Source organism: Leptinotarsa decemlineata, unplaced genomic scaffold (assembly GCF_025532065.1).
Source record: "Leptinotarsa decemlineata unplaced genomic scaffold, Ldec_3_MD MMD2_P_RNA_scaffold_4, whole genome shotgun sequence".
Taxonomy (NCBI): domain Eukaryota; kingdom Metazoa; phylum Arthropoda; class Insecta; order Coleoptera; family Chrysomelidae; genus Leptinotarsa; species Leptinotarsa decemlineata.
The window spans coordinates 2,247,155-2,274,070 of NW_027412531.1; the positions used below are offsets into that span (position 1 = coordinate 2,247,155).

At 33.9% G+C, this 26,916-nt stretch overlaps 2 protein-coding genes across 2 annotated transcripts; one reads left to right on the plus strand and one right to left on the minus strand.

Moving 5' to 3' along the window:
• Nucleotides 1-8,671: 8,671 nt before the first annotated feature.
• LOC141487519 (uncharacterized) lies at nucleotides 8,672-10,220 on the minus strand. Its single transcript, XM_074186597.1, has one exon. It carries the CDS (start codon nucleotides 9,887-9,889, stop codon nucleotides 8,672-8,674), a length of 1,218 nt encoding a protein of 405 aa, XP_074042698.1. The 5' UTR covers nucleotides 9,890-10,220.
• A 14,903-nt stretch (nucleotides 10,221-25,123) lies between these two features.
• Nucleotides 25,124-26,389, plus strand: LOC141487520 (uncharacterized). The gene has a single exon (XM_074186598.1). The coding sequence runs from the start codon at nucleotides 25,124-25,126 to the stop codon at nucleotides 26,387-26,389; it is 1,266 nt and encodes a 421-aa protein (XP_074042699.1).
• Nucleotides 26,390-26,916: the final 527 nt, after the last annotated feature.

Below are 26,916 nucleotides of genomic sequence, written 5' to 3' on the forward strand. Positions count from 1 at the left end.
AGTTCTTCTTCCACAGGCCAGTCGAGACAGGTATTGGGGTCGTCTGTTTCCTCCGTTGCAATTTTCAATTTCGAAATCGCCTTCGATATTGATTTCGTTCGATCGATCAACAGCCTGTTACTAGCAGCAAAGGATTCTTCCATATTGATTTCGAATGTACGACACTGAACAAAAATGAGGTATAACAACTCCAGAAATGTTCAATGTTCACCCACGACTAATTTAGTTGTATTTAGTTGATTAAGGGTGCACTTTCAATTTATATACTCGCATGGACACGCTTCATTGAGTCAACAGGTAGTCAATTACAGGTAGAAATTACCTCTGATAATATTGGAAGAAGTGGAAAGTTCAGGCAATTATGTGATTTTGATTGATATCTGAGCGTTAGTTGATGATGGATACTAGTGAACTTTCACATTTTCGCCCATATGGGAGCGTTCTTCAATAAAACAATACTTAGGACTGGATGGGTTCGACAACTCAAAACAAAGGACTGAAATGTATCGAATTCTTTTGTTGAATATATCTTTCGAAACCCAGTAAATCTAGAAGAAGCAAAAGATATGTTGAACAAAGCAATGCATTTAAGAATTCAGGCGAAATACGACAGTTTTAATAAAATCTCATTTATTATCAATGAAATTGAAAAAAAATGTATGCAATAATTCTGATTCTGTAGATATGAAATCTTAGGAAGAGGAAGTGTTTAGAATATTTTCATGAGCTTAAAATATTTTAATGGAAGAGAACTGCGCATCTATCTTCAATACTTTCTCCTGAGATGTCTCACGTCTTCGTTGCTATGAGATTCGTCCTGTTGTTTCTTCTCTTCATGACCATTCGATTCCGTCATGAAATCAACGTCGAATGTGGAGTTTTCGTTCATGATCTTGATCAATCTTGATAATAGGTTTTGTTGTAAGACTGCTGAAGTCAATATGCAATTGTATGCATTGTTTCAAAATAGATTTAAAATCAGCATACACAACGAATGAAACTTTCAATTGTTTTTCAGCACATTCAAATTTCAAAATATTTTCAGGTACACATCTACCAAATTTGTGTTCGGCGTTGTTGTTGAAATGTGTTCACAATAATTCAAGTGATGTCGCAATAGAGCCCGCTCATTACTAAAGTACAATGAACAACCATCAGAAAAAAAATTTTTTGTTGTGGTCTGCATATATTTGGGATGATACTAGTCTCGATAAGTCCTTCAAACAACAATAATGACTATTACCAGATTCATCTGTGATATTCAACAGATTCACGAGACTTTGAAAAATGTAATGAACCTACAAATTCATATTCGATTTTGTAATTTTTGAAAGTGTTTTCCAAGCCATAAACATTGATGAAGCGATCATCCATAACCTCAAATTTAGGGATATATTTCAACTTAAGTGAAAATACGGTTGAGAAGTGGGAGTACGACGAAATTTCACAGACTCTCGCACTGGCAGGAAATAGAGCTGAAGTCACAGCCCATGCAAAGCAGTAATTATCCTGATTCACAACATTCACCATACGTTCGATGAACTTGGGAAGTTTGATGGAGGATCCACCAAGGGGGCTATACTTAACGTTCACCTCCAAATACGAAATTTTCTCGATTGCATAACCTGAAAATATATAGTTAATTTTTTTACACACTCAATTATTAGGTTGTGAATTGACCATATACCTGTATCCCGACCTTGAAATTCCATCTCTTGGGCAGTCAAACTATCGGCAAAAGTGTCATATACCACATTCAAATCATTCGGTTGATCAATAACTTGATTGGAACTAATAAATGCTTTAACATCACGGTACTCTTCAGTTTGTAAATTGCAGCGTCCAAACACCTCCATATTAACTTTCACAATTTTATGAATTACCAACACTTCTTTGAGTAGTTTCAATACTTCCTGCTTCATTTTATTGAAGAATGTGGTGTAATGCATATGGTGGTTATGAGTATCCACCCTGTAGCTCACAATTCTACACTTGGAAGTTGTACGTATGATTTTAACCCCCTCTGCTTAATGCATTCTGCAAGGTTTTCGCTGTATATTTATCATTCTCGGTTGATGGTTCTCCATAATTTATCATAGTTCAAGAAATGAGCTGATGCGGACGCATCTTATTAATAGGTTTGAACCTTTTCCCACATTCATACATTTTGTATGAAATTATATAAACCAAAAGATCATGAGTTGAATGTGAACTGAGTGAACCATATACACAGCACTCCTAATAAAAGTAAATTCCCCCACTCCGACTCGATGAAAATGACGGAGTCAAATTTCAAACTACTTGTTCAACGGAATGTGACATGCACATATTCCAAGGTCTTGAGACGTCTTCCAATGTTGAACCCATTAAGTCCAAAAGAAGCAAAAACTTAGTTTAACGAAGAAATGCATTTACGAAATCGAGGGAAATACGACAGTTTTTATAAAATTTCATTTATTTTCGATAAAATTTAAAAAAACCTTGTATTGAAACAAACAATAATACTTAGCGAACTGATTAATTCGATATGAGGTCTCAGGAAAACGAAATATTTAGAATCTTTTCATGATTGTATCATCCCTTCCCGGAACTGGAAGAGAACTGCCCACCCATTTTCGAGACTTTTTTCTGAGATGCCTCACGTCTTCCTTGCTATGGGATTCGTCCTGTTGTTTCTCCTGTTCATTGTCATTCGATTTCGTCAGGAAATCATCATCGAATGTGGAGAACTTCCGTTTTCGACCTTCAATCTCGATAACAGGTTTCGTCATAAGACTGCTGAAGTCACTAGGCAATGTGGGGTTCTCCATCTTTTCGAATTCAGCAACCCAAATATTCAGCAGTTCATCTTCCACAGGCCAGTCGAGACAGGTATTGGGGTCGTCTGTTTCCTCCGTTGCAATTTTCTATCTCGAAATCGCCTTCGATATTGAATTCGTTCGATCGATCAACAGCCTGTTACTAGTAACAAAGGATTCTTTCATATTGATTTCCAGTATTCAAATTCTATGGAAATGTTCTAGAATACAATTATCTACGAAAATCTAATTTGACAAAACGTACAATTTTCAGAGTTTTGTTGATATCAGTACAACGTTAACAACGACTCATCAGAAATGACTTTTTACATTAATTGACCCTTCATTTATATTGAACTCAATTTAAATTGAATTGCCACTGGAACCAATCAGAAATGAGCTCATATTTGGGTAGATCAAATGATATCTGAGAGGTATCAATATCTATAATTATCAATCAAGGTTATTCAATAACATATTACGTCATTAAAATTGGAACAGATAGTGAATTTATTTCACTACATTTGTTTCAAGAGAATTGTATAAATATATAGCTGGAGGGTTGGTTCATCTTTCTTCAAAAGTAAATTCAGATTGAATGTAATGAGAATTTCACTTGTATTAATTATAGTGTATTTTTTTAAACAATACTAGGAACACCTCGAATTGGCCTGTTTATCCCAACACGTTTCGTAACATTTGAGACGTTATACTTCTAAATGTCTGTAGAATCATCTCTTCATTATAGCAAACCCTAACTCTATCTATATGAATACCAACGAAGTCGTATTCAAGTCGATATATTGATTGAATCTGAGAATTCTGTGAGTTATCATCACCATTAAACAATAATGAACAATATATTTTTTTATCATTCAAATTTGGTATCAGTTTGGGTATTTTAGACTTTGAAACAGGTGGTATGATACTTTCTAATTATGTCTAGTTGACTTATTTCGTCGGTGGTCAACCAAGTAAATACCAACAGGTAGTGATTAACACAAACTATGACCATACAGATTGGTTGCATCCAAATACATGATGAATGATAAGGGTTCGTCTGGATTATAATTTGGAAGAAATTAATTATTTGCAATATGCTTCCTTTCCAAACATTGGCTTACACCACCGCGTATATCATTTTGGAAAAAATGTACCAAATGGATATCACTTAGTAATTCTAAGTCGACACCTGATACACTTGGAGATGTGAAATAATGGGCAGGATCCAATTTATATGTGTCCAAACTCATATTTCTGAAATTTTCAAAAATATAACACAACTGAACATCAGATTTCAGGTGAATATCAGAATATTCACCTATATCACGACAATTATTATTACATAAATAGATGTTTCGTGAAAGAATCATATTTCTCTTCAGTTTGAGCGATGACACCAAATTTATTTTTGTTTGTACATAACTCTTTTATGAATAGGTGACAGTCATACCCTCTGAGATTATAGAAAATAATTGGAATGAAATCGGGCAACTTGAAATTGAGATTACAAATGGCAGTGGGCACGTGCTTTAATATCACCCTCTTCAAATTCATTTCCACATATAGCACATGTGGTGGTAATATTGAAGTCATGCTCTTCCTCAGCAGTCAAAGGACTTATCGGAAATTTATTTTTTAAATATTTGTGATAGATATGGGTTACATCAGCCTCCAAGTTTCAAACTAAACTTCAGATGCATCAGTGCTTCCATATAATACAAATTTAGAAATTGAATTAATGAATGAGCACGAAGATAAGTTTTATTTGTGAAAGATTGTGCAGGATTTGGTTCATTGGTATGCATTGATTTAAAAAAGATTTAAAATCATCATACACAACGAATGGAACTTTCAATTGTTTTCAACACTTTCAAATTTCAAAATATTTTCAGGTACACATTTACCAAATTTGTCAATTCTGGAATTTGTTTTCGGCGTTGTTGTTGAAATGTGATTACAATCATAAAGTACAGTAAACAATCATTACAAAAATATTTTTTGTGGTAGTGTGCAGATATTTGGGATGATACTAGTCTCGATATATCATTTATCCAACAATAATGACTATTACCAGATTCATCTGTGATTTTCAACAGATTCACGAGACCCTTGAGCCAAGATTTTGAATAATGTTATGGGCCTACAACTTCATGTTCGATTTTGCCATTTTTGAAAGTGTTTTCCATTTTTTTTAGATCATTGACACTCAACAAGACCTTGTGATGCACTATTTGGAACCTTTGGTGTAGTAATGAATATTGCTGTAGTTTTTTCCCAACACAATTGGAAACAACACTTCAGGATAATGTTATTATCTACCGAGGCTTTGGCTAAATCATGGTGGCACTCTAGTACCAGCCCTGAGGTAACACATTGTTTGTTCAAGGGAATTAGGGCTTGTCTGCTATCAGTGCAGATTGTTATATTTTTGCCAGATTTATGAATTGAATGTTTTGAATAATATAAATTTTGAATGTTTGATTGAAGAGTACATTGAACATAGCAATTAATATGTATCGCTATAGTTATTATTACCTATTTTCATCAAATCATAAATAATACAACAAATTGTCTATACGTATATATAGAACTTGATAAATAGATTTTGGTTTCAAGGCCAATCCCAACAAAAAAAAATTGTGGGTCGTCACGGGACACCTGGCAGATGGAAAACATTAATAAAAAGCTAGTGTGCTTTATAACACACGACTGAAATAAACCTTCACACATGTATATACATATATTAATTTTCTACAAATATTCAAATTTATTATAGGTTTTCATTGATAAATTACCATTTTTGAATATTTCTTTACATCTATTTATCATTTTTTTCTATATCACTATGGTTGATTGTGATGACTCATGGTATGAGAAATGAGATACATATGTTTTTGAATGAAAATTAGAAAAATATCTAGAGAAAACAGCATCGATTGTTGTTCCATGTCTTGTGGTAGGTTCATATCACAGATTCATCGGTGATATTCAATTTTGCCATTTTTGAAAGTGTTTTCCAACCTATAAACATTGATAGAGCAATCATTCATAACCTCAAATTTGAGGATATCTTTCAACTTAACTGGAAAATTCATACCTGCTACATTCAATATGGTTGAGAAATGGAGGTATGACGAAATTTCACAGCCTCTCGCACTGGCAGGATACAAAGCAGTAATTGTCCTGGTTCATTTTATTGAAGAATGTGGTGTAATCCATATGGTGGTTTTGACTATCCATCCTGTGGTTCACAAGTCTACACTTGAAAACTGTGCCTACGATTTTAAAACCCTCTCCATAATGCACACATGCATTCGTACTATGCTGCTAAGTTCTCCGATGTACATTCATCTGATCACTTGAAAACTTCAAATTGAGGCATTGGCATGTCTGCATTACCGGAGGCGTTGGGCGATTTTCTCCATCATTCTCAGTTGATGGTCCTTCATAATTTATCATAGTACAGGAATCGCGCTGATGACGACGCAGGTTGTTACTACATGTAAAACGTTTTCCACATTCATTACACATATACATTTCGTATGATTTGATTTCGAATGTACGACACTGAACAAAAGTGACGTATAACAACTCTAGGATTTTCAATGTTCACCCACGACTAATTCAGTTGTACTCAGTTAATTAAGGGTGCACTTTCAATTTATATACTCATATGGACTTGCTTCATTGAGTCAGTGGCTAGTCAATAGATAGAAATTACCCTTCATAATATTGGAAGAAGGGGAATGATCACGAAATTATGTGATTTTCATTGGTGTCTGAGCGTTAGTTGATGATGGATACTAGTGAATTTTCACATTTTCGCCCATATGGGAGTGTTTTTCAATAAAACGATACTCAAGACTGGATGTAACACCAGAAAACATAAGTCCACGTGAGTTAACTGACATTGATGATTTTGAGCAGTGTTCGACCAGTTTTGAACATGACAAACCGAAAATTTTTGCATCGATATGTGACAACGGTTGAAATATGGACCCATCACTTCTCTCCAGAATCAAAACGAACGTCATCTGAGTGGAGAGCAACTGTTCATCCAAAACGCCCGAAAGCATAACAATCGGCTGGAACGGCCTTGGTATTCATTCGTGATCACAACATTTTTGAGTTAACTTTCATTTCTTTTCAAATAAAAGTATCAATTCCTTCTGTGATATTTTGCTGGGCGAAAGTTGAAAATTAGTCATGGATTATAGGTTTCATCTGGACGAAAGTTAATACGTTATAAATTGCAAGTAGGTATTATTTCAAAACTAGTTTCACGAATCTGGTAAATGAAGTATTTTGTTATGTAATTGAATTGAATCGAGTATATTTAGTGTCCGACCGAAACTGGTTTTTACAACCGAAACCGAATTTCGGCAACGGTCTCAGTTTTGACCGAAACTGAAACTTCCTCAGTCAGTCATTATTTTTTATTTTTAAATTACGTCTTCGACATTTTCACCTATTGATAATCAATTCGTTGATTACAAATAACATGATAAAAAAAGGGATGAGAGGATCTTCCATAACAAATAATTGAAATACAAACTGAGTAGAGAAAAGTATCTTCAATATAATTCAGTGTTCATATAGAAGTATTTGTTTCGAAAGAATTATTTTCTTTCGTGTAATTCAATGTTTATATGAAAGTAGCTGTTTCAGGAGGACTTTCTTTCAGTTTTTGTCTGAAAGTTACTTCTTTGCATGATCTACACATTCATGTATAGAGTTTCAAATTGATTACTTCCTTCCTTTCTTTGGAAGACTCTCTCATCCTTTTTTTTGTATCAGATGGAGTAGTAGAAAGCCAAAAACTTTCTTTCCCAAGAAAAGAAAAAATATCATTTGCACCTTAAAAATACTCAAAACAAATGAGATGTTTATTTGAGTAGGTATAGATTCTTGTTCTGAATGTTATTGATGGCTTTTCAAAAATATCAAACATTAAATTACTCATTTAAGTTGTTACCTAATATCACAATAAGTACTTAATTAAATAGAAAGGTTTATATTTTAAGGAGAGACTAATTTTTGGGAAAGAAAGTTTTTGGCTTTCTATTACTTCATCCTGATACAAAAAAATGTGGGAAGCCTTCAAACAAAAGAAGGAAGTAATCAATTCTGAAATAAGTAACTCTATACATGGATGTGTAGATCATGCGAAGAAGTAACTTTCAGACACAAACTAGAAGAAAAAAAAGCACTGAAACAGCTACTTCCGAATAGGTGAATGAATGTCAATACGATGTCATCGATGACATAAGCAGATCAAGCTTATTCCGTGACATTCAAAATCGTAATTCATGGATGAAGTGTGTGTATTTTTTATAATGTTATCCAATTTGGTACTGAAGAGCCTTAGGGCAAGTGTCTTGAGGCGAAACATCGATGTATACCAGTGAGGATGACAGTGTTCCATGTAAGTGCAATTTTTCACCATCCATTCAGTGTAGACTTCCTGTGAATGATACATGATTTCATTCCATTACGAATTTTTGGAATACATGTTTGGAATAATGTCTTCTATATAATTCAGTGTTCATATAAAAGTATTTGTTCCGAAAGAACTTTTTTTTCATGTGATTCAATGTTTATATGAAAGTAGCTGTTTCGGGAGGACTTTTTCTTCCAGTTTGTGTCTAAAAGTTACTTCTTTTCATGATCTACATATCCATGTATACAGTTACTTATTTCAAAAATTGATTACTTCCTTCCTTTCTTTGGAAGATTCCCACATTTTTTTGTATCAAGATGGAGTACTAGAAAGCCAAAAACAAAGTAAGTCAGGAGTCAGGACATCTAATTATAATTTTATTGTTCCCCACCGTGAAGTTGCAAACGGACCTCTAGTTATGCCCATTGAATTACATAAAAGTTGAACATATTCTGCACTGAAAAAGTCTTTCACCAGTATGAATTCTTTCGTGAACTTTCAAATCACTACTTTGAGTGAAAGATTTTGAACAACTGCTGCACTTGAATGGTCTGTCTCCTGTATGTTTTCTTTCGTGAATTTTCAAATTATCTTTGTGAGCATAAGATTTTGGACAAAGTTTGCAATGAAACGGCTTTTCTCCGGTATGAGTCCTTTCATGAACTTCCAGATCACCACTACGAACAAAAAATCTTGGACACTTCGTACACCCAAACGGTTTTTCCCCAGTATGCGTTCTTTTGTGAACTTTCAAGTTACTACTTTGAGTGAAAGATTTCGAACAGATATTACACTGGAACGGTTTTTCTCCGGCATGAGTTCTTTCGTGAACTTTTAAGGTACCACATTGAGTGAAAGATTTTGAACAGATATTACACTGGAACGGTTTTTCTCCGGTATGAGTTCTTTCGTGAACTTTTAAGGTACCAGATTTGGTGAAAAGTTTTGAACAGAACGGACACTGGAAAGATCTTCCAACTGCATGACTTCTTTCGTGAACTGTCAAGTCACAACTTCTAGTGAAGTATTTCATGCAAATTTCACATTTAAATGGCATTTGTATGGAATGAATTCTTTCGTGATTCTTCATAGTAGTACTATGTGCAAATGACTGGAACGGTTTCTCTTCAGTATAAACAATGTTGATTTCATTTTCCATTTTCATGCGTCCGTGATCACCAATAATTTTTTTATCATCGTATCTATCCATTGAGTTTGGGTAGGTGAAGAGGTCAATATCAAACATTCTTGCTTTTTGTGAAGCAGGATTCGAAAGGAGTGGCTTCACATCTTCTCCTCTTGAGTCTTCAGTTCGCATATAGTATGAGAGATGTTCTTCATCCACAACCTCACGCTTAACATCTTCGTAGACAACGTCAATTTCATCTTCAATTTTCATTTGACTGTGTTGACCAATGCTTTCGTTATAACAGTTACCATCCATTGTGTTCGGTTTGGTTACGGAGTCACTATGAAACAGTTCAGCTCCTTGTGGTTCAATTTTCACTGGGTCACTATCAAACTTTTCAATTTCACTGAAAGCTTCAGTTTCTCGTGGTTTGGCATTCACAAAATCTAAGTCGAAAGAAATTTTTGTAATATGTTCGATAGATTTCTCAATTGTTTTTCCATACGCATCACTAGTCATCTTCAAATTCTATGGAAATGTTCTAAAATACAATCATCTGCGAAAATCTAATTTGACAAAATGTACAATATTCGAAATTTTGTTGATACAATAGGTACAACGTTCATAACAATTTATCAGAACTGACTTTATACATTAACTGGCCCTTCATTTATATTGAACTCAATCAAAATTAAATTGCCACTTGCACCAATCAGAAATTAGATCATATACAGGTAGATCAAATGTTATGTGAGAGGTACCAAAAGCTATCAATATCAATCAAGGTTATTCAATAACATGTTAAGTCATTAAAATTGAAACAGGTAGTTCATGAATTCCACTACAATATATTGATGGATGTAGACGTTACTACGTGGTAGAAAATCATAATGTTTTTTACCACTTTTATTTGTAGTAGCAGTAACGATAGTTAAATGGTAAAAATCATAGAAAGTTTCATTTCTCTTGTCTTCAATTTCACTACATTTGTTTCAATAAAATTGTGTAAATATATAACTGAAAGATTGGTTCATCTTTCTTCAAGAGTAAATACAGATTGAACGTAACAAGAATTTGTAGTAGATCATTGTATTTTTTAAAGTTATATCAGGCAATACTAGGAAAAGCTTGAATTGACCTGTTTTCCAAAAGCAAGCGATTGTCATTATTGAAAATGGAAGATTCTGAGTTTATATGTTGTTGAAAACTGTTATAATTTTCTGACCTCACAATAATTTCACAATTTACCATAAACCAACCTATACAGACACAACTATTCTAATAACCCACAGCAACATAAATCAGCAGCTCACCATAGAACAATCCATAGAACAATTAACATAGGAATGTATATTGAGAATTTCATTGGGGAATTGTATCTGATAAATCAAATTGCAGTGAATAACAACTTTAACCCGGATGTAATTCATCACATCCCCAATGAAATACGTTTCAAACAAGCTCACATCAAATAGGATACTGATACCTTTAGGACACTCACATATAACGAAGAAACATAAATAAAACTGAATAAACAAAATAATAACATAGCATATAAGACTGGTAACAAATAATAATAATAATAGGTCTTTATTTCCAGATTGATACAACGAATATATGTGAACATTTACTCCTTGGATAGACACATATATAGATATGATCTACATAAAGTAGTGTTTTCATACAATATTTTCTCTTCATTTAGTACGTGAAAAATATATGTTTTGAATTCGTTATTTTGAATAACAGTTGATTTTTCATTTCAATCATAAGAGTAGCAATCACGTCATGAAAGACATTACCATCTCTGTTGAAAAAAATATTTATTGTTTGTACTGAAAATCGAATTCATTTCAGAATAATACATCAACGTGTGCAGTATCAGTCAGAGTCATCTCAACAACAACAACTACATTGATGAAACTACACGATTCGGTTTCCCAATGTCCATCAACCCTTTGAACACAAAAGCGTATTTTCCTGATGAAAATTCTTGTAAGTGAGGGCGATACGCCTCCGTCACTCGGTGTGGCAAGAATGATACTTTATCTCCCATATCCAACAAGACCGCCTCACCAAATTTACATTTCGCGATTTTGGCAGTGAATATTCTCTGCGGCATCTCCACAGGCAAATCTGCTACTTTGATACTTGGCTTCCTCTTCACGACCGAACTTGCAGAAATTAAATAAAATACTCAGGTTGACCACCCTGTGTAATTTTCAATATGAATGTTACCAGTTGTAAGCAATCTGCTTACAACTGGTTACAATTTCAGTACATCCAGCATTACAGCTATAGGTGTTGATTTTTTACATCCCAGAATAACCTTCATCCGTCTATTTTGCATTTTTTGTAATTGAGATTTTTCATTCACATTGAGTTAGTATAATAATGAGCTGTAATAATAAGAATGTGGTTGAATGATACAATTATAGCAAGTTTATGCAAGGATGATTAGATATTCAACGAAAGTCATTTTTTTGTGGAGGAAAATGAGTTTTTTATCGACTTTTTTGGGTATTTGTTGCCTTCCACAATCTGAAATATATTAACATTATAATGGAGGACTTTATACAAGTGTAGAAAGGCAAACTTATTAGTTTACCACGATAAGTTACTGCGTAAAAGTCTGCGTATTTTTTACAAAGTAAAATCTTCTATTTATCAGTAACTTGTCATATTTAACAATTTTGCCTATCAAAAAAATTGTTAAAAAATAATACAATACAATCCTTTAGCTGTTGCCTGAAACTTGTTTGCTCTGGAATCGAGTGGACATTGTCACAATGAAATGAATGGAGGAATTTGAGAGAGGAGTACTTATTTTCAATTTCAAAATAAGAAAAATCAAAATGAAAATTTTCTGGCATTCACTTTTCATTTACTAAACTTGATAGTAATACTTCAACTAACGGTGTGAGGTGGTGAATCATTCGGTAATGTGAAACCAAAAGAAAACAGTAACTATTTTAAACAAAGAAATGCTTCTACGAATTCGAACACAATATGACAGTTTTTATAATATCTCATTTATTTTCGTTGGAATAGAAAAAATCACACTCTGAAATGTGTCGAATTTTTCTGTTGAATATTTCTCACGAAACAAACAATAATACCTATCGAACTGATTCTGTCGATATAAGGTCTCAGGAAAACGAAATGTTTAGATCAAATGTTATCTGAGAGGTACCAAAAGCTAAGAATATCAATCAAGGTTATTCAATAACATGTTAAGTCATTGAAATTGACACAGGTAGTTAATGAATTTCACTACAATACATTGATGGATGTAACCGTTACTACGTGGTAGGAAATCATAATGTTTTTTAACAGTTTCAGGATTATTCCTCTGAAAATTGAAATGACTTCACTCAGAACATAGGCAAACTTGTCTGAATTCTACTAGATCTTTTATAAAAACCAATTGAAATACAACTCTGGGAAACTATTAAGAGACCCACTCAATCGCTTTTCCCTGTATAATTCAGGAAAATGCTATAATCTATAATAATCTAATAAAATGAAAAGAGAACCCGATTCGTAGCTATATGGTGAATTTTCACCAATACCCCAGGTACCAATTCAAAAATATAAAACACATACGCATGCAATAACATCTACAATATATATCAGAGTTGTGTTAAGATACCCTCACCAAATTAACGAAGATGGATTCTCCTGACGTCTCCAACAAAAGCCACTCTTTCCCCAAAAACTCTTACCAGGAACTAGAAAATTTTCTCTAAATCGCTAAATTGATTCAACCCGCGAATACTTTCAAAACCCAATAAGTATCACTTATCTAAACAGTGACTTGAAATATCTCACTATTTCAATTCACTCAAAATTTCCTCTAGAATTTACAGCTTCTGTAGGAAGATATTGAACATAAGATATTGAAAGTAACTGCGAATGTTGAGTATTTATAGCCTTTGTTTTGTCGGGACTGAAATTCACTCATTCTTTATACTTGACAGCATTTTTGTAGAATGTAATCGTCGTTATCATGTTGAAGATAGGAAAATATACTTAGATTTGGGAAATAATTAATATTTCAGGTAAAAATGTGTATGTGTGTGTAAGAGCGAGAGACGCGTTTGACGTAATCGAGGTAAAGAGAGATGGAGATGTTATCGATGTTTTACGTTTCTAACGCTGGCAGGTGTTGCCGGTTGTAAAAGAAATCGTTGTTTATGGGGCAATGTAGCGTTGCCGGTTTTAAAATTAAGCAGGTTTCAAAATTAAAATTTTAAATTAATTAATTCAAAATCAAAATATGGTGCAACATGTCAGAAGGGCACTAAGATTCATCTTCGTCAATGATTGTTGAGTGTCAACGTGCAGCACATCAAATGAAAGGGAAACGAATACAGAATTCATCGACAGAGAAAAAACAAATCTAACGCAACATCTCAGAAGGGCACAAAACCACATTTTCGTTAATGATTGTCGAATCGTCACGTACAGCACGTCAAATGGAAGGAGAAGAAATGCAATATTCATCGACAGAGAAAAAACATAGATAGCGCAGTATGTCCGAAGTACACTAAGCCCCATTTTCGTTAATGTTAGTTCGATCTCAACGTACAGCCCATCAAATGGAAGGGAAACGAATGCAGAATTCATCGACAAAGAATAAAAAAACGAAGAGGATGCCAAGAGAGCACTGAGTTGTATATTTACTAATGATAGTCGCATCATCACAGTAGCACTTCAAATAAAAGGAAAAAGGAAGCAGAATTCATATGTTTGTTGCGCTTTTCATATCCAAGGTGACATGGATTGATGTCAACGCTGAATAGGCATCTGACAATACGCCTCAAAACGACTAAACAAAGGCTCTTTGTTTCATTTCAGAATATGTAATCACTAATTTTCATTTTCATATACAAGGTGACCTTGATCACTGTCGATGCTAAATCAGCATCCGAAGATATGCAGTTCTCAAAGCGACGAAACAGACTTTCATTTTCTTTGTTTCATTTTGAAATATTTCATCACTTATTTTACTATAGATACGTCCTGCATCGCGAAATGAGTTAGTTGCGCATCCGTTGAAAGTGATACCAGTGACAAGTGCAACGATTCTATTTGAAAGTAAGTGTTTTTAAATTCGACTTTTATCTCAGATGAATGTATTCAAATGTAATTCAATATAAAGTTGATGAGAGTTGTAAAATCATTTAATTTCCAAAATTTTTCTCGATATTTATGATGGATGATTTCAGTTGAATGTTTTTTCATGTCGTGGTTTGTTTGAGATAGTATTCGTGTGTATTGTAAATCAAAACAAAAACCTTTTATTTTCAATTTTTCGCAGATGGATTTACAAAAATTGAATGCAAATTTGGTCGTGAAGAGGAAGCCAAGTATCAAAGTAGCAGATTTGCCTGTGGAGATGCCGCAGAGAATATTCACGGCCAAAATCGTGAAAGATGAATTTGGTGAGGGGTCTTGTTGAATTTGGGAGATAAAGTAGCATTCTTGCCACACCGAGTGACGGAGGCGTATCGCATGTTTTATTTCTTCAAATATGGCTGTTGCCTAAACTTTAATCGCGCGGATTTCTTGATTCCGGAGTGGACATTGTCACAATGGAATGAGTGGAGGAGTTTGAGAGATGAGTACTTATTTTCAATTTCAAAATGAAAATCTACTGGCATTCATTTTTCATTTACTCAACTTGTACTGCAACTAACGGTGTGAGGTGGTGAATCATTCGGTACTGTGAATACAAAAAAAACTGAAACTAAGTTGAGCAATGAAATGCATTTACAAATTTGAATAAAATACAACAATTTTTATAATATCCCACTCATTCTCGTTGAACTAAAAAAGAATCGTACACTCAAACAGACAATAATACGTATTCAACTGATCCTGAGGACATGAGGTCTCAGGAAAACGAAATTATTAGAATCTTTCCATAATTTCAATTTATATAGTTTTATGTAATTTGATGGGCATAACTAGAGGGCCGTTTGCAACTTTATGGTGGGGAACAAAAAAATTATAGTTGGATCTTAATATATATCCTGTGGTGAGCCGAAGAGTATCTCTCAATTGGGATTTCTCGAGATGAGTTTTAACATTAACAACACAATTGAATGAATATAGTGAAATAATGGGTAAAATATCCAAATCTGTAAACAGCTCCCTATATAAATCATCATATTTGTTCTCAATTTTTTTTTTGACCTATTAGTAATTCGATTATCCTTGTCAAGTCACCAAAGTTGATCAGACAATAACTGAGTAAAGACTAAATATGAGCACAGTAATACCTCTTCACTACATTCAATGGAACAAAATTAAAGATATTACAAATCAATGTTTCGACAGTTTACTCAAAATAAACAAGCACATATATAATATGTGCTTGTTCCAAGAGATACTGATACTCATGCTGATACTGATACTTTCTCTTATTGATTATTTCTTTTGGAAACCAGGGAATCCAAAATAATACAGACCAAAATTCGAGCAAAATAGAACACAGTTTTTATAAAATATCATTTATTTTCGTCAAAATTCAAAGAAATTTCATGCATTGAAACAATCATATAATACTTATTGAACTGATCCTGTCGATATGAGGTCTCCGAAAAACGAAATAGTTAGAATTTTTTTATGATTTCATCATCCTTTGTCGAAACAGGAAGAGAACCTACCATCCATCTTCGAGACTTTTTCCTGAGATGTCTCACGTCTTCGTTGCTATGAAAATCGTCATGTTGTTTCTCCTGTTCATGACCATTTGATTCCGTCATGAAATCATCGTCGAATGTGGAGAACTTCCGTTTTCGACTCTTGATCTCGATCACAGGTTTCGTCATAAGACTGCTGAAGTCACTAGGCAATGTGGGATTCTCCATCGTTCCGAATTCAGCAACCCAAATATTCAGCAGTTCTTCTTCCACAGGCCAGTCGAGACAGGTATTGGGGTCGTCTGTTTCCTCCGTTGAAATTTTCAATTTCGAAATCGCCTTCGATATTGATTTCGTTCGATCGATCAACAGCCTCTTACTAGCAGCAAAGAATTCTTCCATATTAATTTCGAATGTACGACACTGAACAAAAATGACGTATAACAACTCCAGGGAATTTCAATGTTCACCCACGACTAATTTAGTTGTATTTAGTTGATTAAGGGTGCACTTTCAATTTATATACTCGCATGGACACGCTTCATTGAGTCAACAGGTAGTCAATTACAGGTAGAAATTACCTCTCATAATATTGGAAGAAGTGGAGAGTTCACACAATTATGTGATTTTGATTGATATCTGAGCGTTAGTTGATGATGGATACTAGTGAACTTTCACATTTTCGCCCATATGGGAGCGTTCTCCAATAAAACAATACTTAGGACTGGATGGGTTCGACAACTCAAAACAAAGGACTGGAATGTATCGAATTTTTTGTTGAATATTTCTTTCGAAACCCAGTAAATCCAAAAGAAGCAAAAAATGTGTTGAACAAAGCAATGCATTTACGAATTCGAGCGAAATACGACAGTTTTAATAAAATCTCATTTATTATCAATAAAATTGAGAAAAAATTCATGCAATAATTCTGATTCTGTCGATATGGAATCTCAGAAAGAGGAAATGTTTAAAATATTTTCATGAGCTTGAAATATTTTCATGGAAGAGAACTGCGCATCTATCTTCGAGACTTTTTCCTGAGATGTCTCACGTCTTCGTTGCTATGAGATTCGTCGTAACAAAGGATTCATTCATATTGATTTCGTGTATTCGAATTCTATGGAAATGTTCTGAAATACAATTATTTACGAAAATCTAATTTGACAAAACATACAATTTTCAAAATTTTCTTGATACCAGTACAACGTTAACAACGACTTATCAGAAATGACTCTATACATTAACTGACCCTTCATTTATATTGAACTCAATCTAAATTAAATTGCCACTAGCACCAATCAGAAATGAGCTCATATTCAGGTAGATCAAATGATATCTGAGAGGTATCAATATCTATAATTATCAATCAAGGTTATTCAATAACATATTACGTCATTAAAATTGGAACAGATAGTGAATTTATTTCACTACATTTGTTTCAAGAGAATTGTATAAATATATAGCTGGAGGGTTGGTTCATCTTTCTTCAAAAGTAAATTCAGATTGAATGTAATGAGAATTTCGCTTGTATTAATTAGAGTGTATTTTTTTAAACAATACTAGGAACACCTCGAATTGGCCTGTTTATCCCAACACGTTTCGTAACATTTGGGGCGTTATACTTCTAAATGTCTGTAGAATCATCTCTTCATTATAGCAAACCCTAACTCTATCTATATGAATAGCAACGAAGTCGTATTCAAGTCGATATATTGATTGAATCTGAGAATTCTGTGAGTTATCATCACCATTAAACCATAATGAACCGCCTATTTAAATTTCTATAGTGAATAATATTTTTTTTTATCATTCAAATTTGGTATCAGTTTGGGTATTTTAGACTTTGAAACAGGTGGTATAATACTTTCCACCAAAAATGGTAAATCTGAATGTAAATCGTGCAATTCTATAGGATAGTGCACATCTACGTCAAGAATGTATTCTTGAGGGCCATCATCTGAGACGCTATTTATGTCTAGTTGACTTATTTCGTCGGTGGTCAACCAAGTAAATACCAACAGGTAGCGATTGACACAAACTATGACCACACAGATTGGTTGCATCCAAATACATGATGAATGATAAGGGTTCGTCTGGATTATAATTTGGAAGAAATTGATTATTTACAATATGCTTCCTTTCCGAACATTGGCTTACACCACCGCGTATATCATTTTGGAAAAAATGCACCAAATGGATATCACTTAGTATTTCTAAATCGACACCTGATACACTTGGAGATGTGAAATAAAGGGAAGGATCCAATTTATATGTGTCCAATTTCATATTTCTGAAATTTTCAAAAATATAACACAACTGAACATCAGATTTCAGGTGAATATCAGAATATTCACCTATATCACGACAATTAAACATGCCCTATCATAATCCTCATCAGAAATATTCTTCTCATTCAGTTAACATAAAAGTCCAATATTTAGATGTACAATAAAACAATAATAGCAAATAAAATAGGAAACTCATGAAAGGTGAAAATTTGTGCATGGGTATGCTACTAAAACATCAGTATGATCTATAAAATGTAATAATAAAGTAAAAATAGTATTACTAGTAAAGTTGCAAACGGACTCATACCAGAGTTGCAGTCCTACTATCAAGTTGAGTAAACGAAAAGTGAATGCCAGTAGATATTTATTTTGAAAATGAAAGGAAGTACTCCTCCCTTGAACGCCTCCATTAATTGCATTGTGACAATGTACACCCCGGAATCGAAAAATCCACACAATCAAAGTTTAGACAGCTATATTTGAAGAAATAAAACATATAATGAAGTAGTAACATATTTTATCAGTTAGACTTAATATCTAATTACATGAACTGAATCACCAATATAAATGATGCTAGTCGAATCGTACGGTATGAATTTTCTGATGAACCTTCAAATCACTACTTTGAGTGAAAGACTTTGAACAGCTCCTACACTTGAACGGTATGTCCAGTATCTTGCACTGAAAAGGTCTTTCTCCAGTGTGACTTCTTTCATGAATGATTAGATGACTACGCTGAGCAAAAAATCTTGGACACATCGAACACTGAAACGGTTGTATTCCAGTATGGATTCTTTCGTGAACTTTTAAATCACCACTCCAAATGAAAGATCCCGAACAGATTTCACACCGATACGGTTTTTCTCCGGTATGTCTTCTTTCGTGACATTTTAAACCATCACTCCGAGCAAAAGACTTTGAATGATGAATGATAAGGGTTCGTCTGGATTATAATTTGGAAGAAATTGATTATTTGCAATATGCTTCCTTTCCAAACATTGGCTTACACCACCGCGTATATTATTTTGGAAAAAATGCACCAAATGGATATCACTTAGTAATTCTAAATCGACACCTGATACACTTGGAGATGTGAAATAAAGGGAAGGATCCAATTTATATGTGTCCAATTTCATATTTCTGAAATTTTCAAAAATATAACACAACTGAACATCAGATTTCAGGTGAATATCAGAATATTCACCTATATCACGACAATTAAACATGCCCCATACCTGTTTCACTTTCTATAAACATTGATAGAGCAATCATTCGTAACCTCAAATTAGGGATATCTTTCAACTTAACTGGAAAATTCATACCTGCTACATTAAATACGGTTGAGAAATGGAGGTATGACGAAATTTCACAGCCTCTCGCACTGGTAGGATACAAAGCAGTAATTGTCCGTATTCAGTTTATTGAAGAATATGGTGTAATCCATATGGTGGTTTTGACTATCCATCCTGTGGCTCACAAGTCTACACTTGAAAGCCGTGCCTACGATTTTAACACCCTCTCCATAATGCACACATGCATTCGTATTATGCTGCTAGGTTCTCCGATGTACATTCATCTGATCACTTGAAAACTTCAAATTGAGGCATTGGCATGTCTGCATTGCCGGAGGGATTGGGGAATTTTCTCCATCATTGTCAGTTGATGGTCCTCCATAATTTATCATAGTACAGGAATCGCGCTGATGACGACGCAGGTTGTTACTACATGTAAAACGTTTCCCACATTCATTACACATATACATTTTGTACGAAATTATATGAACCACTTGATTGAGTTGAATGAGAACTGAGAATTCCTAACAAAAGTACAATCCCCCAACCTTCCACTCCGACTCAATGAAAATCATGGTGTCGAATTTCAAACTACTTGTTCAAGGAAATGTTACATGCACATATATCAAGATCTTAAGACGCCCTCCAAAGTTGAACCTCAAGGTCAACTACCAGGGTTTCTTTCGAAACCCAGTGAATCCAAAATAAGACAGAGCAAAATACGAGTTTTTATAAACTATCATTTATTTTCGTTCAAATTCAAAAAAAATCAAGCATTGAAACAAACAAATAATTATTGAACTAATCCTGTCGATATGAGGTCCCAGGAAAACGAAATGTTTTGAATTTTTTCATGATTTTACCACCCTTTCTCGGAACAGGAAGAGAACTTCCCATCCATCTTCGACACTTTTTCCTAAGATGTCTCACGTCTTCGTTGTTCTGAGATTCGTTCTGTTGATTCTGCTCTTCATTGCCATTTGATTCTGTCATGAAGTCATCGTCGAATTTGGAAAACGTCCGTTTTCGACTCTTCAGTTTTCGACTCTTCATGTCGATAACAGGTTTTGTCATGCTGAAGTTACTTGGCAATTTGGGGTTATCCATCGTTTGGAATTCAGCAAACCAAATATTCAGCAGTTGATCCTTCACAGATCAGTCGAAACATGTATTGAGATGGTCTATTTCCTCCAGTGAAATTTTTAATTTCTATCGATCAACAGCCTGTTACTAGCAGCAGAGGGTTCTCCCATATTGATTTTGAACCAATTGTATAATTACAGTTAATATAAACGGCAATATCATTGATATCGAAAGGAGAGAACATATAGAATATCTAGGCCTCATTATAGACTAAAATCTTAGATGGCACAAAAACGCTGAATTCGTAACAAAAAAATTGAGATCATTTTCAACAAAATTCAAACTCTATGAAAAAGTATTCGACTCGAAACAAATGAATATACTCTATCCAAGCCTAGCCCAAACACATATAAACTATGACATACTTGTTTGGGGTGGAATAACTAATAATCATATTAAAAACCTAGAAGTGACACAAAAATGGCTGACAAAGATAATGTATAATAAAAGCTACAGATTTACGTCAGATAAACTTTTCCAACAATCTAAGCTATTCACAATCCATCAACCTTGTTTCCTTAATCTTGCATCTTATCATCATCAATGAAAGCACTCAATAGTCGTTTCCTATTTGAAAAGAAGTTGTAGGTATGGATTTTAAACCAGTCTCCCGAACTAATTTTCGAAGCTTTTCGAAGAGAAATTTATAAAACAAGTTCAATACACACTGCACCCTAACAACATATAGACAAAGAAAACTTTAAAGTACATTTAAATGTTTTGAATATATCTACTGCTTATATTTGTGAACATCTAAAGAGATTTATAAAAAAATCAACAAAAAAAAATAGATTAATATCTTTGTGGGCGCCAAACTTCACCTTTACTCACATACTGAATTCACTTTTAGTGTTATATTTCATTATATAATAATAATAATAATGTTTATTCAGATTCACATCACAAAAAAAATAACTAAAGTAATACATACCATCGAATAAACATTGTAGAAACCACAGAAGCATCAAATGTTGCTTGTGTGTGGTGAAAGGGAGATCCAGATGAAAAAAAATTAATATATGATTAATATCAAAGTATGAGAATGAATTATATATAAAGGGGATTTGCACATGAAAATAAACAACTTAATATATGGAATTAAAAACGCATTAGATAATATAAAATCACAAATATAAGTAAAATATGAAAAGTTGTCAGTTTTGACATATAATATAATTTGAATATAAAATCATACGAACAAAATACTAAATTGACATTTATGTATAAAATCACAATTGTGAAATACGCATACTAGTAATAATATATAAAAGCATGTTGATGGAAATGAACGTGATGTATATTTACAAAACGATAGTGCCCATATATACACATTTAAGCATACATATATGAGCACATATGAATTACAGAATTGTAAGTGGACAATATACCAAAGGTACGTATGGTTTTTTTCCATCTACACAAATAGACGTAGAAGTTCAAGTCTCTGACTTTGAAGAATATGCTCCTTCAATTCTTTTTTGAAGCGATTGATATTTGAGTTAGATTTTATATTTCCAGGAATTCGGTTGTAGAGTTTAGGCGCAAAGTAAGTAAATGATCTTTGAGTAACGACCCTGAACATTAGGGGTGTATTATACTGATCTCTTTGGCGGATGTGGTACTGATGTGAAGGAAGCGATGCCGTATGTCTATTTGTTTGATATTTAGTGCTAGAGCACAAAAAATACAACTCTCGTATGTCTAACAGACGAGTTTCGATGTCTGATTTATCAGAGAGATACCTACCATTTTTAGAGAATATTACTTTAAGAAAACGCCTTTGCATAATTTCAATTTGAGAAATATGACTTTCCACAAGCGAGTAGTATAAAGTTTTGAGATATTTTAGAAGTAGGAGTTCTTTAAGTTTCCTAAATTGGAATAGATTGGTCCTCAATTTATTGACGGTATATTTAATATGGAGGTTCCATTTCAAATTGGTGTCTAGAATTATTCCTAGGTATTTTATTTTCTTTTCAGGAAAGATGTGGAAAGGAGTATCAGTTTTTATTGTTAATTGGGCGAACGGAGGTGCTCCATCTGTTTTACAACAGAATGGTAGGTAATGCGTTTTGTCAATATTCACCGTCAGTAGTTTCTTATCCAGCCAATATTTTATGTGGAAGAATTCTGATTCAATTGATTATGTAGTGAATAGATCATATACCTGAATCCCGATCTTGAAATTCCATCGCTTCGGCAGTCAAACTATCGGCAAAAGTGTTATATACCACATTCAACTCGTTTGGTTGATCAATAACTAGATTGGAACTATCAAATGTTTGAAGAGCCCAAACACCTTCATAATAACTTTCACAATTTTATGAATGACCAACACTTCTTCGAGTGGTTTCAATACTTTGCTTCAATTTATTGAAAAATGTGGTGTAATCCATATGGTGGTTTTGACCATCCACCCTGTAGCTCACAATTCTACACTCAAAAGCTGTGCCTACGGTTGTAACCCCCTCTTCATAATGCACACTGCAAGGTTCTCGCTGTACATTCATCATTCTCGGTTGATGGTTCTCCATAATTCATCATAGTACAGGAATCGCGCTGATGATGACGCAGGTTGTTACTACGTATAAAACTTTTCCCACATTCATTACACATTTACATTTTGTATGAAATTATATGAACCACAAGATTATGAGTTTCTCGAGGTAAAATTTCATGCTTATGGTCATATAGCATACACATAGCTAGAGTTCGATCTTGAGGTCAAAGCACAAGTCTACAGACATGTGTCGAGGACATAATGAATAAAGTCGACATCATATGATGTGACATCAAGGTCTGACCTCGAGGTCAGCAAGGTTGTCAAACCACATGTTCTAGGTCATATCGTTTGAATGTTGAACCCAGTAAGTCCAAAAGATGCAAAAACTAGGTTGAACGAAGAAATGCATTTACGAACTGGAGGGAAATACGACAGTTTTTATAAAATTTAATTTATTTTCGATAAAATTTAAAAAAAATCTTGCATTGAAACAAACAATAATACTTTTCGAACTGATTATGTCGATATGAGGTCTCAGGAAAATGAAATATTTAGAATCTTTTCATGATAGTGTCATCCTTTCCCAGAACTGGAAGAGAACTGTCCACCCATCTTCGAGACTTTTTTCTGAGATGTCTCACGTCTTCCTTGCTATGAGATTCGTACTGTTGATTCTCCTCTTCATGGCCATTCGATTTCGTCAGGAAATCATCGTCGAATGTGGAGAACTTCCGTTTTCGACTCTTAATCTCGATTACAGGTTTCGTCATAAGACTGCTGAAGTCACTAGGCAATTTAGGGTTCTCCAGTTTCAATTTCGAAATGGCCTTCGATATTGATTTCGTTCTATCGATCAACAGCCTGTTACTAGCAGCAAAGAATTCTTTCATATTGATTTCGAATGTACGACACTGAACAACAATGACGTATAACAACTCCAGGGATTTTCAATGTTCACCCACGACTAATTTAGTTGTACTCAGTTGATTAAGGGTGCACTTTCAATTTATATACTCATATGGACATGCTTCATTGAGTCAGTGGGTAGTCAATAGATAGAAATTACCTTTCATAATATTGGAAGAAGTGGAATGATCACGGAATTATGTGAATTTTATTGACGTCTGAGCGTTAGTTGATGATGGACACTAGTGAACTTTCACATTTTCTCCCATATGGGAGCATTCTTCAATAAAACGATACTTAGGACTGGATGTAACACCAGAAAACATAAGTCCACGTGAGTTAACTGACATTGTAAACATATCAAAAGAACGTGTTGGCTTTATATTGCATGAGCATTTGACTGTGAGAATGCTCTGTTCGAAGTGGATGTCGAGCGATGTCACTGTTGACCGAAAACAAAAACGTCTTGATGATTTTGAGATCATCAGATCACAACTCACGGATGAATGAGTGTATTTTCAAATATTATATTGAATACAAACAAAAAAATGTTATAATAATAATAGATAATTTGAATAATTGAGATTGTTGGACGAATGTACTGAGAGGTTGAAACATCATTGAAATATTTTCAGTAATATATTTTCATGAACTACAATGAAAATGCATTCAATATCAACTTAATACCACAGGTACCTACTCACTCATAGGTACTCTTAGATAAAAAGGTAACATATCATCAAATCACCATAATCAAAGTAAATATTTAGGTAACAATATATGCCTGAGCTCATTTCTGATTGGCTATATTGACAATTTGAATTAGATCCAATTCAATATAAAAAGAGAGAACAAAGTTAGAGAAGCAGTCAGTACTGATTAACTGTTGTGAACGTAATATCAACGGAGTTGATATACATTTCGTATATAAGATTTCTGTGTGTTTTGGATAATTTTCATAGAAGTCGACAATGGCCAGTGATGCATGTGGAATGACGAATGACAAATCCATCGAAACTGTTTCGAAAATGTCTTTCCAATTGAATTTTGTGAAAGCTGAACTTGAGGAAGCTGATACCTTTGTTGAATGTAGAACGTTTGATAGTGACACACTGAAAATTGAACCAAAAGGAGCAGAAATGTTTGATATCAGTTTCTCTACTCACCCAAACCCAATGGATGGCAACGATGAATACAAAATAATTGGTGAATACAAAGAAATGAAGATGGAAGATGATATCGACGTTGTCTACGAAGATCTTAAATGTGAGGTCATGGACGAAGAAATGTTCTCATACGAAATGCATGGTGAGGACTTGACTAAAGATGTGAAACCACTTATTCCACCAAACCACCAAATACCAGAAAGTCATTCTGGAGGAAAATCATTTAGGTGTGATATCTGTTTGAAGCATTTCCCTACGCGTTGTAAATTGGAAGTTCACTTACGAGTTCATACCGGGGAGAAACCATTCTTGTGTAATTTCTGTTCGAAGTCATTTTCTCAGAATTCCACTTTGAAAAATCACGAAAGAACTCATACTGGAGAGAAACCATTTCAGTGTGATTTCTGTTCGAAGTCATTTGCTCATAGTGCCACTTTGAAGAACCACAAAAGGATTCACACTGGAGAAAAACCATTCCAATGTGAAATTTGCATGAAAGCCTTCGCTGAGAGTAATGCCTTGAGAATTCACAAACGCAGTCATACTGGTGAAAAACCTTTCCAGTGTTTTTTCTGTTCAAAGTTTTTCGCTTGTTCTGGTAACCTAAAAGTTCACGAAAGAACTCACACCGGAGAAAAACCGTTCCAATGTAAGATTTGTTCAAAGTCTTTTGCTCGAAATGTTGGTTTAAAATGTCACGAAAGAAGACATACCGGAGAAAAACCGTATCGGTGTGAAATCTGTTCGGGATCTTTCATTCGGAATGGTGATTTGAAAGTTCACGAAAGAATCCATACTGGAATACAACCGTTTCAGTGTTCGATGTGTCCAAGATTTTTTGCTCAGCGTAGTCATCTAATCATTCATGAAAGAAGTCACACTGGAGAAAGACCTTTTCAGTGCAAGATCTGTCCAAAATCATTTACTGAAAGTTATAATTTGAAAATTCATGAAAGAACTCACACCGGAGAAAAACCGTTTCAATGTAAGGTTTGTCCAAAATCTTTCACTCGAAGTGGTTCTTTGAAAATTCATGAGAGAAAACATACTGGACAAACCGTTCAAGTGTAGGAGTTGTTCAAAATCTTTCACTCAAATTGGTGACTTGAATGTTCATCAGAAAATTCATACCGTATGATTTAACTAGCATCATTTCTATTGGTGATTCAGTTCATGTAATTAGATATTAGGTCTAACTAATAAAATATGTTACTATTTCATTATATGTTTTATTTCTTCAAAAATAAATATCTACTGGCATTCACTTTTCGTTTACTCAACTTGATAGTAGGACTGCAACTCTGGTATGAGTCCGTTTGCAACTTTACGGTGGGAAACAATAAAATTGTACTTGTAAGGTTTGTCCAAAATCTTTCACTCAAAGTGGTTCCTTGAAAAACCATGAAAAAAAACATACTGGCCAGACCGTTCAAGTGTAGGAACTGTTCAAATTCTTTCACTCAAAGTGTCCAGCTATGCAGGGTATGGACGATTTGACTAGCATCATTTCTATTGGTGATTTAGTTCATGTAATTAGATATTAAGTCTTACTAATATAATATGTTACTATTTCATTATATTTGATTTCATTATATTTC